Genomic DNA, 20,326 nt, shown 5'->3' with positions numbered 1-20,326 from the left:
CATGACATACAGACAGACAGACATGAGTTCAAGATTAGATGGATAAACAGAGAGAGAGAGATTATGACTAGTAGTTATGATGGTAGTAGTCGTAGTCGCAGTTATGGTTGTAATGAGTTATAATAGTTGCGATAGTCAATAGTAGTTCTGTAGGTTTAAATTGTGGTAATGGTGGTAGGTGGTAGGCAGGATTGCGGTAGTTGTGGTTGGTTGGTAGGGCCAGAGGCAAGTCACTGGTTCAAGGTTATCGATGATGGTAGTTGTGGTGATGGTGGCAGGTTATGCAATGTTGATGGTCGCGATGTTGGTAGGTGATACAGTATTGGTAGTTGTGGTGATGGTGGTAGGTTATGCAATGTTGGTAGATGATATAATGGTAGTTGTGGTGGTGGTGGTAGATTTTGTAATGTTGGTAGTTGATTCAGTGGTGGTAGTTGTTATAATGTTGGTAGCTATAATACTGCAGTTTGTAATGTAATGTTGGTAGGCATAATTTTAATAGCAGTAATACCAGCAATGTTTATAGATGATGCAGCAGTGATATCAGCCACAGCCCTTGCAGTGTTGGTAGATGATGCAATGTTGACAGCCGCGTGAGAATGTTGCAAAGGACAGGAGTAGTGTTGGCATCATTAATGTTGTGGTGGTGAGGGAATGTTGATAATGTTTATATAAGCGGAAGTGGTGGTTGGCCCAGCACATAACCCTCTGACCTAGGAAGGGAGGGGGTTCTAAAGTGGCCTGTAAAATCGTCTGAGGGTTCCACGGTGGCTTGTAAAATCGTCTTGGGGTTCCACAGTGGCTTGTAAAATCGTCTTGGGGTTCCACAGTGGCTTGTAAAATCGTCTTGGGGTTCCACAGTGGCGTAAAATCATCTTGGGGTTCCACAGTGGCTTGTAAAATCGTCTTCGGGTTCCACAGTGGCTTGTAAAATCGTCTTGGGGTTCCAAAGTGGCTTGTAAAATCGTCTGGGGTTCCACAGTGGCTTGTAAAATCGTCTGGTATTAGCTGGAAGAAAAGGGCCCAGTTATCCTTCGACGCTTTAACCCTCCTCTGGTGAAATACCGTTGGTTTATACTGCTGCCTCCAGACGATTTTTCTCAGCTGAGGGGGGATTATCTGAACTGGAGGGATTATATATAGCCTTCATTAATCCCTCTGCTATTCGAATGCTGTCTCTTAAAGCTGAATAAAATCGTCTGGCAGCACCAAGAATGAAATAAAAAACTAAATCACCGCAATGAAGGAGTTAAGGGTTAAATGAAAACAAAGTCGCCGGATTGAGGGGATTAAATGAAAAACTAACTCACCGGATTAAAGGGGTAAAGGGTTAAATGAAAACAAAGTCGCCGGATTGAAGGAGTTAAGGGTGAATCCAGCATTAGGGTGAATCGAGAAAGAGACTGTACAGCGCTTTTGTTACCTACTTCACACCGATGACCCATTTCTGATGCCTCCAGACGATTTTATTCAGCTTAGGATAGACGTTTTAGACTTATTGATTACATGTCACGCCTTTCCTATACTGAAAGAAATTGTCTGTAACAAGGATAAAAAAAATAAGTCGCTGAATTTAAGACGTTAAGAAAAATGGTAACCTACGAAATTAATCAGTCTTCAGAAAATAAATAAAATAAGTCGCTGGAAGGCGTTAAGAAAGATGGTAACCTACGAAGTTAATCAGTCTTCTAAAATAAATAAATGAAAAAATAAGTCGCTGGATTCAAGGCGTTAAGAAAGATGGTAACCTACGAAATTAATCAGTCTTCTAAAAAAAAAAAAAAAAAATAAGTCGCTGAATTCAAGGCGTTAAGAAAAATGGTAACCTACGAAATTAGTCTTATAAAAAAAAATAATAAGTCGCTGGATTCAAGGCGTTAAGAAAGATGGTAACCTACGAAATTAATGTCTTCTAAAAAAAAATAATAATAAGTCGCTGGATTCAAGGCATTAAGAAAGGTGGTAACATACGAAATTAGTCTTCTAAAATAAATAAATAAAAAATAAGTCGCTGGATTCAAGGCGTTAAGAAAAATGATTAACCTGGATCTCTCTCTCACACACACACACACGCACACACACACACACACACACACACACACACGCTCGCTTGGCTGAAGGAAAAGGTGCCGTACGTAACACAAAGATTTTTCTTTTTTCTGTCACGAAGGAAAATGGAATTGCAAGGTTGAATGTCTGATTAGTTGGCACGTGTCATCTTTTTTATCATCATCATCATCACCAGAAATACTTGGCTAACTTTTCTTATACACTGTTGAACAATATAACTGCTAATTCTTGCTTGTTTCGTGTGATGAAAGAGAGAGAAAGAGAGAGAGAGAGAGAGAAAAAAAAAAAATTACACAGGAGTTAATATACCCAAGTTACCCATGCATTTTCTCAGGTGCCCCTCCGTTTTCTGTGGTGGCACTCTCCTGACCTGCATCACTACATTGCGCCCGTGACCTACCCCACGATCGGTATTGGCTCTCTCTCTCTCTCCCTGTCTCTCCCTTTCTCTCTCTCCTTTAAGCTGAGCCTCTTCGCTGTTTCTTTTTCATTCATATTCTCTCTCTCTCTCTCTCTCTCTCTCTCTCTCTCTCTCTCTCTCTCTCTCAACAGAGCTTCCTCTCATTTCACTGCTTGCCCACCCACTTTCTTCGTTCTTTTGTCATTGACATAATTGTATTCTGTCCGTGTATATATATATATATATATATATATATATATATATATATATATATATATATATATATATATATATATATATATAGTATAAGTTACGTTATCGCATGGTAAACTGTTATATTGAGTAATTTTGATAATCTTGAATGTGGGATGGAAAGCCCGTTACTTCAGTGTTGGAACGCAAGATGGAATTCAGGGTAAGTCAAGGCTGCTCCTGTGGGTTTTTACCAATCGTGAGTGATGGTGGCTTATTTAGTTTTTTAGCATGGCGTGTTGGCCCCCACCGGAGTTAAGCCTACGTTGGTGTATTGTACGATATAAAGTGAAAACCATTCGTGTGTACAGAAACACCGGTATATTCCCAGTGTCTGACGAATACTTAGCGGAAAAACTAAACCATCTGAAACACACACTGTACCCTATTTGAATGAGATGCATGGGGCGGGTAGAGTGTGTTCGATTCGCGACTGCTGATTGCCGCCGACGATGTAAATCTACAGCTCTTATTTTAACACATATTTGTATTTTTTAACTTCTTGCAATATCAGCAACCAATTTACATACAGAATTATTTCGGAAGCTATAGAGGTCAAAATTAGCTTTAAAATTTACTGTTATCAAAGAAAATTAAAGTTAATTATAAAGTTTTATAAAACGATACGTGACGTTTGAAGTAAATTATCCACCCACGGTGTACACCCACGTCCGCTTGAATCAAACACATCCTACTTACCCCATACATCTCAGGTGCATAGGTCAAGCAAATAGGCTATAGTAGTGTTTTTCATTGTGTTTCGCCAGTTGTAAATTTTCCTCAGACGGAACTGTTTTTTTTTTTTTTTTTTTTTTTTTTTTTTTTTTTTTTTTTTTTTTTTTTTGAACGGTAAGGGTAGTATAGAAAACGGTGAGCCGATGGTGCACTAGTTAGCACGCTCAACCCGCAACTGGAAGAACTGGTGTTTGATTCTCGCACCGGTCAGACAAGTGGGCTCAGTTTGTGTCCCCCATGTCCTTGTTCCCCCAGAAGGATACGTAGGGACCTGGACGTAAACTGAATGGTTCGAGTCGCTTTTTTTCACACATTTTGACGATCCTTCTTACTTTTTCTTCCCGACTCTTTGGTTTGCTATATGTGCCAAATTATGATGTTACGCTGCCTGAAATATAGTTGGTTTAATTATTCATCATTGTTGTTAATCGTGAACTTTTATTTTAGTGATAAGTGCTGGCTCGTGTGGGCAAACTGATTAACTGCAGTCTCTCTCTCTCTCTCTCTCTCCGGTCTTCGTCCTTTGGTTTTTCCACAACAGTTTTCCATGATTCAGCCTGTTCCCCCTCCCCTTCCTCCCCCCTTCCTCTCCCTTCACTTCCTTCCCCTCCCTTCCCCATCTCCCATCTCTTCCCTTCATTTCCTTGACTGACTTCTCTCCCCTCCCATTCCCCTCACCTGATTCCCTTCGCTTCCCCATACTTTCCATCTCCCCCCCCCTCTCTCTCTTTCTCTCTCTCTCTCTCTCTGTCACTCATTATTATTCACAGTTTTTTTTTATAAGAGTCAGTGCATATATTTTTAAGCATACGGAAGTGTATATATGTATTTGGAGTATCTGTCTATCTGTCAGCGAATTTTATGTCCATCCATTTGTCTGTTAGAGAGAGAGAGAGAGAGAGAGAGAGAGAGGTAAAAGGGATTAAGGAGGAAGGGAATGGAAGGAGGAAAAAAGAAAAAGAAAAAGAGAGAAAGAGATGCAAGATAGCAGGCTAGGAGAGAAATAGTAGGGGAGGGAAACCGAATAAGGAAGATGGGAAATAGGGAAGTGGAAATACAAATGACCTCAAATGAAAGCACCCACCAGGATATCTAGCTATTTATTGGTCGTTTTAAGTCAGGTTGCTCAATTGGTAGAGAGGTGGCCTGCTGTTCTAATGGACCCAGGTTCAAATCCCCGCTGGAGCAGGGTACAGTTTAAGGATTTGAATTTCATTAAATCAGGCTTTACTGATCTACCAGAAGACCCGCCGACATGTCGTAAAAATACCCCCGCTAATACCAATACACCAGTCCTGTATGAGACAGCCCTAGCATGTATTCAATATGGACGGTGGGTGTTAACGCCGAAGTGGTGACATGTAGAGGTGTATGGTATGTTGGAGGACTGCTGGGCCATGATAGCAGGCTGTAAAGCCTATGCCCAGAGTCGGACACATTAAAAAAAAAAAAAAAAAAAAAGGTTTTCTGTTGTTGTTACCTCCCCGCCAAGAAAGCAGATGGTTATATACTCGCCCCGGTCCGTCTGTCTGTGTGTCTTTGTGTCTGTGTACAAATTATCTCCAAAAAATGTTATAGGATTTCAGTTAACGTCGGTGGATAGATAGGCAGTGGGTCTAGGAAGGGCTGATTAGATTTTGAGGTGACCCCGGATCTAGATGGAAGAATAAATAATAAACTTTATGAGTGACGGGGGAGGTATGCGATCTCTGAGATTCAGTAACAGGACAGACCAACACCTTAGAATTAATTGATTGACAGAAATGGTAAAAGTATTCATATGGTAGGGAAGAGGAATTACAGCCGTACGTTATTAATTTTATTGGCGTTGGCAGAGGTATGCGCTCTGTAAATGCATCTCGTTTATTCTTGCTACCGTCGGACAGTTTCATTCAGTTCAGGGAGACATCTTTTAGTTAATGAAGGCTATATCTAACCCCACCCGTTTGAGGCTGTAGCTCTGTTACCTTAGCTTGGCCCGGATATTGGTCCTTTCGCATCATGTTTCACGCAGTTCAGTGGAGGTGTAGGAGGACTACTGGGCCTTGGGATAGGCTACTGCCCCCGAGATATAGGTCCTGAAGCCTTTGCCCAGAGTCGGACACATAAAAAAAAAAAAAAAAAAATGTTTCACGCAGTTCAGTAGCAGAAAGAAAATGCTCCGGCTTTGCATCCTTTCCTTAGCAAACTTTTCGTGACAAACATCATAATTATTAGTGTTAATTAATTGCTACTAGTTGGCACGGAAAATGGACAGATACAGTATTAGGCCAAGCTAGAGAGGGGAAAAAAAAAAAAAAGGTAAATGAGATAATAAAGCAAGCAGTCTCCCCCTCACCCCGCCCCTCCCACATCCTCCAGTCCCTCCAGCCCAAGCCGACAGGAAGAAGTGAGAAGAATGACCCTGCAGTTTAGGAAGAAAGAAAGAAGGAAAAAGTCATGTAAAATTCACAGGACAGAGTAAATGGTTAATATATTCAACACTGTGTCGCCATGTCAGGAAGAGTAACATCAGTTTTTAGCCTTTGACTCCGGGGACGTATATTCTTTTTAGTCATGCTGTTCCCAGACGATTTTACTCAGCTTGGGGTAGACCTCTGATAGCGAAGGGGTTAATGAAGGCTTTATCAAATTTCTCTAGTTGAAATCTTTAAGGAGCTGTATAAAATCGTCTGAAGGTAGCTACGGTTGGGGAAAAAAAAAATACATGAACATAGTGAAGGGCTTAACCAGTACACTCCTATGGGTTACGTACGTTCATGTTACACTTACTGCCTCCAGACGATTTTATTCAGCTTTAGGGGAGACTCTGGTGGGGTGAGATACAGCCTTCAAGAACCCCTTCGCGACGAGAGACCTTTCCTTCTTAAACCCTGTGGAATTAACAAGAATAAACTGAAAATAGAAAATCAGTGTTTGAATAGGGATAATATTAGGGGGGTATTGGTGTTGTGCAGTCGTTGTCTTAGGCTTACTGATGCTGGTTGGGAAACAAGCCTTAGTCACTCCGAGGATGTATTTGGTGTTCTGTCCTTGCTACCATCAGTCGGTGTTTTATGAGAGAGGTGTATTATTGCAGGGGGTTCATTAAATCTGTAAATTATCCCACCAGATCATCCGGTGGTAGTTTGATTGGAATTATAAGTACATCATCGTACTCAAGAGTTTTTACATATATGCGGGTGAAAGAATGTCACTTTCAGATTACCTTTTTTTTTTTTTTTTCAGACAATTTCATTCAGTTTTGGAGAAAAATCTTGGACTGGAGGAGATAGAGACAGCCTTCAATAACCTCTACACAATTGAACCACTTTAGTAAGCTGATAAAATGTCTAGTATATTTATTTTCTTTTTCTTTTATTTGGCCTGGTGAAATTTTGCAGTCCCACAACATAACATTAAGTCGTTGTTACCTGAAATTCGATTATCATTAGTTGTGGAGCAGGAATGAGTCTCCTTGGTTACTAGTCAGATCAGCCCTCCAGTCTGATTATAGCTGAGCATTAGTTGAGCTGAAAGGGAATGTCGTGCACATAACTGGAGGGGAAATTCAACGGATCCGTCATGCGCGATTTCAAGACCTTTCCCCCCCTCTCTCTCTCTCTCTCTCTCTCTCTCTCTCAAACACACACACACACACACACACACACACAGATTGCTCCGTTTCCCCTTTTATAAAATTCCGTCATACAATGGTGCAAGATCGGATAATGGTGATATATATATGTTCCTGCTTTTATGATTCTCTCTCCCTCTTATTATATCCTGCCCGCCACCCCCACCCCCCCAGAAATGATGCAAGGTTCGATAATGGTGATAATGGTGATAGATTTTTTTTCCAAGTTTTTCATTTTCTTTCTCTTTTTTCCTACTTTTTCATTTTTCGTTTTTCCTAGTTTTTTCCATTTTCTTTCCGTTATTTCCTAGTTTTTCATTTTCTTTCTTTTTTCTAATTTTTTCAGTTTCTTTCTCCTTTTTCTTAGTTTTTCATTTTCTTTCTCCCTTTTTTCAGTTTTTCATTTTCTTTCTCCCTTTTTTTCTTTTTCGTTTTCTTTCTCCGTTTTTCCAGTTTTTCCATTTTCTTTTCGTTTTTCCCTAGTTATTTTCTCCTTTTTTCCTGTTTTCATATTTTTTGTTTCCCTGGTTTTTCATTTTTTCTTCAATTTTCTTATTTTTATTTTTTTCTCACTGGTTTTTCTTTCTCCGTTTTCCCTAGTTATTCATTTTTCCTCCGTTTTTTCCCTGTTTTTCATTTTCTCCGTTTTGTTCATTTTCCGTTTTTTCCTATTTTTTCCATTTTCTTTCCTTCTTTTCCAAGGTTTTAATTTTCATTCCGTTCTTTCCTATATTTCATTTTTTTTTTCTTTTTTTTCATTTTCTTTCCTTTTTTCATATTAATTTTCTTTCCCAGTTTTTTCCTATTTTTTCATTTTCTTTTCATTTTTTCCTATTTTCTCATTTTTCGTTTCTTTTCATTTTCTTTCCCCGGTACTGGATTTTTTGTTTCTCACCCTCTCCCTGTAAAACAATAGCAAGTTTGATAAAGGTGATGATATTGATCGATTTTGTTGAGCTGTTTTTTTTTGTTTATTTTCCTGTTACTGGATTTTGCTCACCACCACCGAGAAATCCCAGGGTCCAGAGATTTTTTTTCCTATAATCTCGAGATGCGGAAAAAAGAAAAAAAAGACGTAAGGATGATGGTTATAATGACGAGGTAAAATCATCCGCCTTCAAGGTCGGTACGTGGGATTGGGGTCTGTTTAGAATCAAATCCCTTTTAGTGATGTTGATGCTGATGGAAATATTGATGATTTTGATGATAATTAAGATGTCGATAATGTTGATAATGATGATGATGATAGTATTGATGATGATGATGAAGATAATATTGATGATGCTGGTGACGATAATAATGATGGTGGTGGTGGTTGTGCTATTGCTTAGGGGGGCATAAAATATCACCTCTGTGTGACCTTCCCATGGTGCTGAAGATGGGTGCCGGGGGTCAGGGTCAGGTCACAGTGGAGGAGTATCACCCTCTGTCTGACCCCCACCTCCTGCTTCTTCTTCCCTGCTCCCCCTCTTCCCTCTCACCCCCTGTTAATGTTTCTGCTATCCCCTATTCTTCTTTCCCTGCTGACTTCCCTTCCTACCCCTCTTCCCCTTCCACTCCTTTCCTTCTGTTTCTCATCTTCTGTCCTCTACCCTCCCTTTTGACTTCCTCCTCCCCTCGTCTTCCTCTCTTCCCCATCCGTTTTGTCGCCTCACTCTACCCTCTCCCCTTCCCTCGATTCCTCTCTATCCCCCTCTCTATTGCTCGCCATCCTTCCTAATATGACTTTCAGCCCTTTCATTCTGACCTCCCTCCCCTTCCCTCTTCCCTCTGATTTCATGTACCACCCTTTCTGCCTACTCATCCCACCTATCTAGCCTATAAGTTGACTGTTCTATTAGTTCAGCTCCTTCCCCCTTCTCCTGTCGTCTGGTCCTGTTACTTCTCTTCTCGCCTTCCCCCCCTCCCTCTCGTCTGGTCTCTCCCGCAGCCTCATCTTTTTTTTTTTTTTTTTTTTTTATTTTTCCCCTGACTCTTGGCACCCCCGCGCCCTCTGTCTACCCTACCCCATTCTGTAACCCTTTGTTGAGACGGAGCAAACCGGTACACCCCACCAACTTTTACATTAAACTTTTCACGGTCTGAGGTACAGTTAAGAACTTTGTAAAGGCTGACGCGGGACGATCAAATTCAACTGAGGGACACCTGTTCTGGGGAAGGACTTTCCTGTTTTTGATGTGATTAAGGGAGCACACCTCTAATTATGTGTTTTCCAGTTTCAGGTCTTTGATTAATTAGGTGTATTGCTGTGACTTATTGCCTAATATAAGCTCCGTCAAAAGGGAAACAATAAGGAAAGTAAAAAGACAGTAAAACAGTTTGTTACGTGAGAGGTAAAAAATACTTCTTCGAACTCAGATTAATTTTGTTTTGTGACTGCTAATGTTTACAGTTTGGGTGGCAGGTGTCAAGTGTGGATGCTGCATTTGTTAACTTTGTGCCACACCATCCCTGACCACCCCCTTTAGTTCGACCCACCTTCTGCACTTTTATGACCCCCTCCTGACCTTGGGAACTCTTTCATCTCCTCTTCCCAGCCCCCTACCTCAGCACCAGTCAGTGTTACACAGTGTTAAGCTGAGGTTAACACTGTGTACCCTACTTTCATCTTTCCATTGTTTCCTTGCCCTGCCCTGCCCATCCCTGCTATGCCTTGTCGTGCCCTGCTTTGCCATGCCTCCTGCCTTACACTAGCCTACATTACCTTGCTATTTCCTCCCCCTTGCACTGTTCTACCTTACTTCACTCTTCTCTCTCCTGTCATTTCCTGCCAATCCCAGTCTTGTCCAACTCAGCCACGCCTCGCCCTGTTTTACCCAACCCTACCCTACTAGACCCTTCCTTACCTTACCTTACCTAATCGTTCCCTACCCCACCACACCATACCCTACCGCACACTGTCTTGCTCAGCTTTGCCCATACCTGGTAAACCATATACCCTGTTAAGTACTTTCTTGGTTTACCCTGTTTCATCATGGTGTGTTGTAGTGTGTCCTTGTGTGTTGTAGTGTGTCCTTGTGTGTTGTAGTGTGTCCTGGTGTGTTCTAGTGTGTCCTGGTGTATTGTTGTGTGTCCTGGTGTGTTAGTAGTGTGTCCTGGTGTGTCTTGGTGTGCCCTTACAGTGACCTCTACCTTGTCTGCTCATCATAGGCCACGTCATCTCTGTTTTGTCTCCCTCTCTACTCTTGTTTCTTCTCTCTTCCCCTCCCCTCCCCTCCCCTCCCCTCCGCTAGCCTCAACACTTCTCTCCCCTCATATCCCCTTCCCTAACTTCCCCTCTCTTCACATCTCCCCTTCCATTTCCCTCTTCCCAACTCACCTCATCCACTTTTCTCTTCCCTCCTGTCTTTCGCCACCATTTCCCTCCCTCCCTTCTTCATTTTTCCCCACTACCTTTTCCTCCCCTCCCCTCTTCAGTCCTTCTTCCTCTTCTTCCCTCCCCTCCCTCCTCTCTTTATCATTTTTCCCACTACCTTCCCCTCTCCTTTCCTGTCCTGTCCTGTCCTGTCCTGTCCTGTCCTGTCCTCGCCTCTCCCCTCCCTCCACTCTTCATCATTTTTCCTACTACCTTCCACTCTCTTCTCCTCTCCTCTTCAGTCCTCATTCCTCTTCTTTCCTCCCCCTCCTCCCATCCCTCCCCACTCCTCTCTCCCCAACCCCTCCCCTCTCGTCTCTCTTCTTTCCTTTCCTTGCCCTTCTCTCCTCTCCTCTCCTCTCCTCTCCTCTCCTCTCCTCCCCTCCCACTCCCTTTCTCTCTTTGTATTCTTTCCTCCTTTCCCTTCTCTTCCAATCCTTTCCCCCCCCCTCTCTCTCTCTCTCTCTCTCATCGCAGCATCTTTCACATCCCTACTTTTTTCTCCTCGTCTCTGTCTCCCTCTTTTTCCCTTTTATTTTTCCTTGTCTCATTTCCTTTTTCCCCTTCCTACCTCTCCCTTCGCATTGCCCTCCCGTTCTTTCCTCTCTCTCCTCCTCTCCCATCCCTCTCCTCCCGCCCCCCATTCTCACCCCCTCTTACCCCTTACCCCCCTCTCTCATTCCTCCTCTTCCCTCCCTCTTCCCCCCCCTCCCTCCGCTGCCTTTACTGTACTGCCTCTTCCCATTCCCATCTTCTCCATAGTTTACGTTTTAATTAGACACCCAGGATATTTCATGGTAAAGATATATACATTCTAAAGGAGGCTTCGAGCCACATTTGCTTATATTTGTGTGGAGTTCTCGTCCTATAACCATCTGTTTGGAGGTTTACACGCAGAAGTGAATAATTAAGTAACCTGACATTTTTATCTGAGTTACCGGTCAGTTATCATTTTCTTTGTGTGATTTCGATTTAGAGGTAAAAAAATATAGCCACAGTAGGTACAAGAACATATTGCCATCGTAGCAAATGCACAGTTGCAGCCAGTAGCTATTGTGTGCCGTCCCGAAACCCAGACAAAACCTTGTCAGAACTAATCAGAGAGTTGGAGTTATGTTACAAGGGTTCCTTTGTATCAGAATGTGCTGAATACCTTACGCATCTGCTCATACTGTAATCCATTTACAAAAAGTGGTGGACCAGTTGCACAAGCGTTGACATTACGACCAAATTTCGTTTAGTAGACACATTTTTTTTTTTCCGTTTTTATTGCGTATCTACACATGTTCATGCATATCTATTCCAATCACACACTGATAGAAGTCCATCATAAACCTTGCTTAACTCGAGGGACCCGGGAAATTTTTGCGGTAAAGAATTCATCATTGTGTTAGTTCACTTGTAGGACTGAATATTTGGTGAGATGAAGGCTGTGTAATCAGTGTTTATATTCTGTGCCTTTTGTTACATCTGAGCGTATTTTCAGTCTTTCTCATTAACCATTACTATTGCCAGCTGAGCCCCCTCCCCTCCTCTCTCTCTCTCTCTCTCTCTCTCTCTCTCTCTCTCTCATTGATGATGTTGCTGTTGTTCAGTTTCAAGGTTCCTTAAGTGGCATTTCTGAATCTCTCTCTCTCTCTCTCTCTCTCTCTCTCTCTCTCTCTCTCCCCCTCACTTTTCACTTTTCCTCCTCCCCATCCTTTCCCCCCCCCCTCCTTCTCCCCATTGTCCTCTCTCCAGCTCTCCATTCCTTTCTACTTCTACCATCCTCCTTCCCTCACTTTCTCTCCCTTCCCCCTACTTATCCTTCTCCCCTTTCCCTTCTTTTCTCCTTCCTTCTTTCCCCTCTTCTTGTCCCTTACCTTATATTACCCCCTTTCCCACTTCCCTCTCCCCATCTCTATCCCAGTCATTCTTCCCCTCTCATCCTCCCTCTACCCTCCCTATCCCCTCCCTCTCCCCATCCCTTTCCCCTCACCCCATCCTTTTCCCCATCCTGGTTTTCTGTCCTTAATTTTATCTGATAGAGTAATTTTCTTAGTAATAACCTTCCCAGTATCAAACAGCCACGAAAGGACCAGCAGATCTGTTGCTGTTTACTTTCCTTTGTACTTTCCATTTCTCTGTCTCCATCATTCTCCCCCTCTCCTCCGTATCCCCTTCCTCTTCCCTCTCCTCTCCCCTTCCCCTCACCCAGTACCCCTAGCCAGCACTCAGCATCTCCTCAGCAATCAGTCCAGCTCTCAGCAGCATCCAGTGTAGCCCTGTCTCTATCCACTCTGTCCACACCACCTATCATACCTACCTTACCCATCGTTAAGTACCTCACCTATCCCCATTGTACCGTACCTTTCCATCTCTCCAGTCCCTCGTACTGTACCTATCCACTTAACCTATCCATCGTACCTTGCTTCGTACCGTACCCCTTCGCTTTACCTATCCACTCAGTTCATCCACTCTGGCTTCTTATTCCAACCTATCATCCCTGTACACTTAACCCGTCCACACTACCTATCAACCTTACTGTATCCACCTCACCTGTCCATCGTACTGTACCTATCCACCTAGTCACTTATATAGTACCTAGCCTAGCCACTCTACGGTACGTATTTACTCATCCTAACCACCTAATCTATCCACTGAGGTTAGTTTATTCCCTTGGTCAATCTAGTCCCATCTGCTGTACTAAAATTCCGTCTATTTATTTCTATCCAGGTCTATCTGAGATTTTATCCATTTTTCTATCCTGGTTATGTATTAGTCATTTTCTGTTCATTGTTTTTTAATTTTATCCTTTACCACCGTCATCCACAGTAATCATTTTCCATCCATCCATCCATTCATTCATTCATTCGTTCATCCATCAGTCCATTCATCCATCCATCCATTCATTCATTCATCCATCCATCCATCCATCCATCCATCCATCCATCCATCCACCCATCTGTTCATCCATCCATCCAGCCATCTATCCATCCATCCATCCATCCATCCTGATTTCTTCAGAGTCATCTTAGCCATCCATTCAGCTATTCAGATCCCAAATCAATCCGTTTTTAAGAAGTGGTGCACATTAAATATTCTATGTGCCTTTTTGTCTTGTGTACGTTGCTGTGTAGACATAAACTCTTGAGGTATTGAATCTAAGACCTTCCCCTATACAGGTAAGGGAGTCTTGTGTGTGTGTGTGTGTGTGTGTGTGTGTCCCAGAATGACGCTGGCCATGAAGTTAACCCCTTTAACCCGAGGATGTCATTTCATTTTTGCTACTTTGAGACGATGTTAGCTAAGGAGAGGTAGTTCAAAAGGAAGAGATCAGTAATAGCTTTAATTTTCCCCTTCACTACAACAGGCGTCCACTAAGCTGAATAGAGCCATCTGGAGGCAGCTAGAGTAAAAAAAAATAATAATAATAATAAAGCCATCAGACTGAAGGGATTAATTCAGTAGTTTCATGTCTTGAGTAGTTTCATGTCTTGTTTCTTCTGTGCCTCCCTGACCAAATGCGATAGCCTCCGTTGCCCTCATCTAGCCAACTGCCTTTTATATATATATATATATATATATATATATATATATATATATATATATATATAGAAGTAAAGTGGATTGCCGCTGGAATGAGCATGTTTGTTATATGATAGTAACAAATCGGGCAGTCAAAATGAAGAATGTGATACTCATAAGTGAACACTCAAAAACTATTAGGGTAGTTCGTGTGCAGGGTAAGGTTCATAATACATTTTTGCCACCAGTCGGGATATCAGTGCTGGAGCCACAGTTACGGCGGTCATCTTGAACGTGAAGGCTTTTTCTTGCGTGCTTGATTTAGTGTTCAGCATCTTATAAAACAAAAGCACCCGGATAGACAGTCTGCAGGTAACACAGTAGCAACGAGTTCTCATCTCCTTTTAGATATTCTTTGAATGTGTCCTTATTAATGAATCATTTTTAAATTCCAGTAATTATCATGCATTCCGTCCAGATGTGCTCTTTCAAAAAAAATTCTCAAAAATTTTAGAAAATTATTAGGAAATATTGTCGCTCCAGTCCTTGTAATTAAACTATGACCCCCATAGAACTACACTGTGGCCTCCAGGTTGGGCACCACTGGCTAATGGGTCCATAGAAAGCGGTAATAGCGAATACTTAAGCCCTAATGAAACAGTCCTGTCAGCATAGAAGCCTCCATAGCACGTCTTTAACTATGTATTTTATACTCGGATTGAAAACACTAATATTCTCTTTTGATTCTCTTCTGTGCTACTTAAATTCTCTCTCTCTCTCTCTCTCTCTCTCTCTCTCTCTCTCTCTCTCTCAGTATTTTTTTATCGACATGTTTGCAAGAAACTATAAAGTCTTGGCTTCCTTTGACTCACTCTCAGATGAATAAAATCGTCAGGGGTTAGCATGAAAAGATACACTGGCGTTGTGTCGACGTGGGGAGGTAAATGGTAGTAGTGGTACTGACAGCAAACCTCCCATGACCCGCTCTTAACAAAATCGTCTGGCGTTGGCTGGAATACAAGACTAGAATTGTTACGACATAAAAGAGAATATTTCATTCGGACCGAGATTAAACAACAACAAAAACAACAGAAACAACAACAGCAACAATAACATCAGTAACATCAACAACAATAACAACAGCAACAGTAACATCAATAACATCAACATCAATAACAACAGCAGGAACAAGGGATTAATCAAGAATATTAAATCCCATGAGCCACAGAGCATCGTCCTTAAATCCTGCTTTCTCCAGACGATTTTGTTCAGCTTAACGACACAGAAGCAGGAGGAGTCAGTCTTGAATAATCCCATCGTGAATAAAGTGCTGTCCTTCAATCCACCTTATTTATTATTTACTTATTTACTTATTTAGGAAAGATCTTAGGTAACGAGCAGACTAAGGAAGACCATAAATCTACTCCTTCATGTTCAGACACGTAAACCGACTGAAATTTTTTGAAAGTAGCAAAAATAGGTTGAAAATACGTCATCGGACTGAAAGGGTTAATCTTCATAAAATCTCCCGGCTGCAGGAAAAGGTGCAATAAACAGGATAAACCGCCAAGGAAGTGATGTTACGAAGGTATCTTAGTCAGTGTGAATGCGGCAGTAAGAACGAAGGTCACCTGGACTGATGCGCCGTGTACACTAGGTTGCGAGGGTGAAAGGGGTAAGTACGTGTGTGTTTGTGTGTGTGTGTGTTTGTGTGTGTATTTCGAGGTCAGAGTGTGATGTGGCTCATAATTGTACTGGTATATTAATTTCCTGGCATTCAAGACAGTTTTTCATGTGATCAGAGTCCGCATGTAAACGAGGTTATAAATTTTTACGTGGGTCGTAAAATGCCAGGTATATGAAAGTAGTTGCATGGTTAATTTTTTTATTATTATTTTGTACCAATTTTTAATGATAATTTTAGATGTCACGATAATGTTGTGTGTGTGTGTGTGTATATATATATATATATATATATATATATATATATATATATATATATATATATATATATATATATATATATATATATATATATAATTTGATGACTTGGATATTTTTGTTGCTCATGTAGCTTTGTTTGCATAATGACCACGTGGTGTTGTTTACATACTCACCACGTGGCCTTGTGTATATAATGACCACGTGACTTTGTATACATGATGAGTAAGTGACATTATACGGGTACGTGGCTTTGTGATTTATTTACACGTTGTGTAGAAGTAGATAAGGCACTGAGTGATTATGATGTGATAGTATAGTGGGTTTATATAATAATAATATGATTTTTCTTTCTCATATCCAGGGTGGTGATGGTCGGGTGGGCGGCGCGGTGGGAGGGCGGGGCGGCCACCCGGTGTCGCCCCGCCCCTCTCCCCGGCCCCGCCCCCGGCCCCGCCCCCGCCGGAGCCTCGTGCGGTGAGTTGGGGCGCGGCGGTGGTGTGGCGGGGGAACAACAGTCCTCGCTGGGGGGCGCACCCACGCACCCGCACCCGCCCCAGCCCTCTGCCGCCGCCAACGGAACCTCGCAGGCGGGCGGCCGCGGCACTGCCACCAACGGCGACTTGGGCCGCAGCAGGGCCAACGGCGTGGGCGTCAAGATGGTGGGTGGGGTTGAGGAGGTGGTGACGGAGGAGGAGGGGGGCGGGGACGGGGGCGGGGACAGCGGGGGTGAGAGTGAGGGGGAGGGTGATGGAAGTGAAGCGGTGTGTGGGCTGGGGCGGCGTGCGTCACCGGCGTGGGCACAGCGTCTAGCCACCAAGCAGGTGTTCCTGGGTGTGTTCTGTGTCACCACGGTGCTGCAGGGCATGTTCTACACCTACTACGTGTCCGTCCTCACCACCGTGGAGCGACTCTTCCAGCTGCAGTCCAAAACCACGGGCATCATCATGTCTGCCACTGAGATGGGCCAGATCGGCGGTGCCCTTCTGCTGGCCTACTACGGCGGCCAGGGTCACCGGCCTAAGTGGATCGGCTGGGGTATGGTGCTGTTCGCTGCATGCGCCTTCCTATGCTCCCTCCCACATTTCCTATACGGCGGCGCCCTCCTGCGTCAGCACCTACACACAACGCCCTCTGAAGACTCCCCCCTCACCCAGGCCAACCTCTGCCGACCCCCCGTGTCTCCTGGCAGTCCCCTAAACACTACCATAATCCCCCTTCCAAACACCACCGTCTCTTACCACTCCTCCCCGACGCTTCACGCCAACTTGTCCATGATGGAGGGCGGCGACGGTGGGTGTGAGACCCCTGAGGGCGAGACGCGAGTAGTACTGGCCATCTTCTTCCTGTCCCTGCTAGGGGTGGGCATAGGGCAGACGGCGGCCTACAACCTAGGCATCCCTTATATTGACGATAATATTGCCAACAGGGAAACGCCGATTTATTTTGGTAAGTGCACCCTTCTTGTACTTCCTCGTCTCCGTCTTATTATTCTTATTCTTCGTCATCATTATCATCATCATCATCATCTTTCTTCTTTTTCTTGTTCTTCTTCATCGTATTATTATTATTAGTAGTAGTAGTAGTTGTAGTAATAATAATAATAATAATAATAGCAGTTGTAGTAGTAGCAGTAATAATAATAGTAGGTGTAGTAGTAGTAGTACTCATGTATATTTTGGTTAACTCTCTCTCTCTCTCTCTCTCAAACGATTTAGTTAAGAGAACACAGCAGGAAAAACAACTTCACCAAGAGCACTCCCTTTAAGTTTATTCTTACCACGCCCAGACGATTTTATTCAGCTTAGGAGAGGGTCAGTATGCTTTAAAGGCTAGATAAAGCTTTCACCAACTTCCTTACGAATACAGATCCTCAGCTGAATAAAATCGTCTTAAGGAGGCAAGAGTAAAGGAGAATAAGGCGTCCTCGTCCTGAATGGATTGAGAGATGTCTTTATGTCCATGGCCCTGACTTAACCCCTTCAACCCAAAGACGTGCGTGTATGTGTGTGTGTGTGTGTGTGTGTGTGTGCGTGTGTGCTTGTGCATGTGTGTGTGTGGGTGTGGGGGTGGGGGTGTGTTTTCGACGATGATTTTTGAAGCATTTGGCGATGATGGAATTTATTGGGCCTTGCTGTATGGCTGCTAACCGCATTCTGTGATATGGGATGCAGGCCGTAATAACCACAGGCGTACTGGAAAGGATCTTCAAATATTAGAGGTTTGCACTCCACTCTGCGATTTTTTTTTTTTAACACGATTAACAGAGGAAGGAAAAACAAATTAAATAAAAAAGAATAATCCATACACCAGAGCACTTGCCCTCTCCGCTTAGAAAATTCTCCAAAGCGAAGATAGATAGATTGATAGATGGATAAATAAATAAAATCTGAAAAGAGCACGATTATGAACTAAAAATGCATCATCAGAATTAAGAGGATAAAAATATAGTAGTGTATACCCAATGACGTCAGATGTTTACAGTATGCTCAGCTGTAGAGACGATCACAGGTAAACTTAACCATTTCACCGCGATGACGCCATTTTTACTTTTATGCTCGCCACCTCCAGACGATTTTATTCAGCTAAAAGCATGAAGTAAAGGGTTTAATTCAGCTAGCACCACCTTATTGAGACCACAGCTAACACCTCCTTATTTAGACCGCAGCTAACACCTTATTTAGACCACAGTTAACACCTCCTTATTGAGACCACAGCTAACACCTTATTTAGACCGCAGCTAACACCTTATTTAGACCACAGTTAACACCTCCTTATTGAGACCACACCTAACACCTCCTTATTTAGACCGCAGCTAACACCTTCTTATTTAGACCACAGCTAACACCTCCTTATTTAGACCACAGCTTACACCTCCTTATGTAGACGCAGCTAACACCTCCTTATGTAGACGCAGCTAACACCTCCTTATTGAGACCACACCTAACACCTCCTTATTTAGACCGCAGCTAACACCTTCTTATTTAGACCACAGCTAACACCTTATTTAGACCACAGCTAACACCTCCTTATTGAGACCACAGCTAACACCTCCTTATTGAGACCACAGCTAACACCTGATTGAGATCACAGCTAACACCTTATTTAGACCACAGCTAACACCTCCTTATTGAGACCACAGCTAACACCGTATTTAGACCACAGCTAACACCTCCTTCGTTTCGACAACCCTTTCGATAGCAGAATAAAATCGTTTGGAAGTGTCAAGAGTAAAATACCACACACGCTCTCAGGCTGAAGGGGTTAATAGGCAGGAAAGGTAATAAGAGGCCATGATCACTCACTTCTAGGTGTAAGGGTCCTAGGCTAGGCTACCGTACACACACACACACACACACACACACACACACACACACACACACACACACACTCACAGGGTATAGTTGGGTGGAATCACTTTAGAGCAGGAAGTGGCGAATGTCGAAAGAATCCACCAATTATAGAAAAAAAAGCCGGCAAAATTTTGGTTTGAAGACGGGGCAGCAGTTTTATCTCACTGTCATCGTCATCGTCATCATCATCATCATCATCATCATCATCATCATCATCATCATCATCTCTGCATGTGAGAAGAGTCCAGGTCGGGCCGAAACAGCTGTATCCTCACGCAAAACAGTATCATTTTATGCGTATGTCATTCTTCCGCTTTTAATTATCCCATTCACTACTATGACGTATTTAGCCAGCTTAGGAAGACTCTCGCACAGTCTGTATCCAACCCATCCAGTTCGAAAACTCACTCCTAAATACTGTATAAGGAAATTGGAGATAACAAGAAGAGGGATCTTTGTATGCGACATTTGTTAGGAGTGTAATGTTGTATGGTAGTGAGGCCTGGGCAGTAAAGGAAGAGGATATTCGTAGGCTCAAACGTACAAAAACGACAGTGATTATATTGATGTGTAGTGCGACTTAGAGACCCTATACAGTAGAAAGAGCGTCCATGAATGCGAGGCCTGGGGGTGGGGGGTAGGTTTACGATTGAAGAGTTGAGACGATGGACGGGACTTGAATGTGTTGGTGATGTGATGAGGAGGGGTAGGTCGAGATAGTCTGGGCGTGCTAAGAGGATGGAGGATGACAGTTGGCTGCGGAAGGTGCAAAATGTGAACGTCGGGGATAAGGTTGCGAGAGGCAGACCAAAAATGACGTTGGACGAGGTCATAGAGTGTGACCTCAAGGATAAGGGACTGAATAGCGAGACTGCCAGAGATCGAGCGGTGTCAGGAGCCGTCATTAGGTAACCATGGCCGACGCATTCAAGCATGTTGGAGGCTTTATAAACGATACGATATGACGATACGATCCTCAGGCCAAAGGGGCTAACGTTGGTCGCCTGTTGTTTTCGTCGAACGCAGGTTGTCTACAGTGTTTACATAATGATCACGATGCTTATTAATTGTTTACAGAAGAATCATAATAATTAATT

At 43.0% G+C, this 20,326-nt stretch overlaps 1 protein-coding gene across 1 annotated transcript in view; it reads left to right on the top strand.

Moving 5' to 3' along the window:
- The first annotated feature begins 16,247 nt into the window (after nucleotides 1–16,247).
- LOC145407242 (solute carrier organic anion transporter family member 74D-like) overlaps nucleotides 16,248–20,326 on the top strand; it is a 35,709-nt gene continuing 31,630 nt past the window's right edge. The window contains exons 1-2 of the mRNA XM_080278276.1: nucleotides 16,248–17,087; nucleotides 17,139–17,325. Of these exons, the coding sequence (XP_080134402.1) occupies nucleotides 16,248–17,087; nucleotides 17,139–17,325 (1,027 nt within the window). The remainder of the gene's footprint in view (nucleotides 17,088–17,138; nucleotides 17,326–20,326) is intronic.

The sequence above is a fragment of the Coenobita brevimanus genome, chromosome 72 (assembly GCF_032717465.1).
Source record: "Coenobita brevimanus isolate Jiangsu-jjx chromosome 72, ASM3271746v2, whole genome shotgun sequence".
Taxonomy (NCBI): domain Eukaryota; kingdom Metazoa; phylum Arthropoda; class Malacostraca; order Decapoda; family Coenobitidae; genus Coenobita; species Coenobita brevimanus.
The sequence above is the reverse complement of the archived record's forward strand: the minus strand, read 5'-3'. Positions and strand labels throughout refer to the sequence as shown.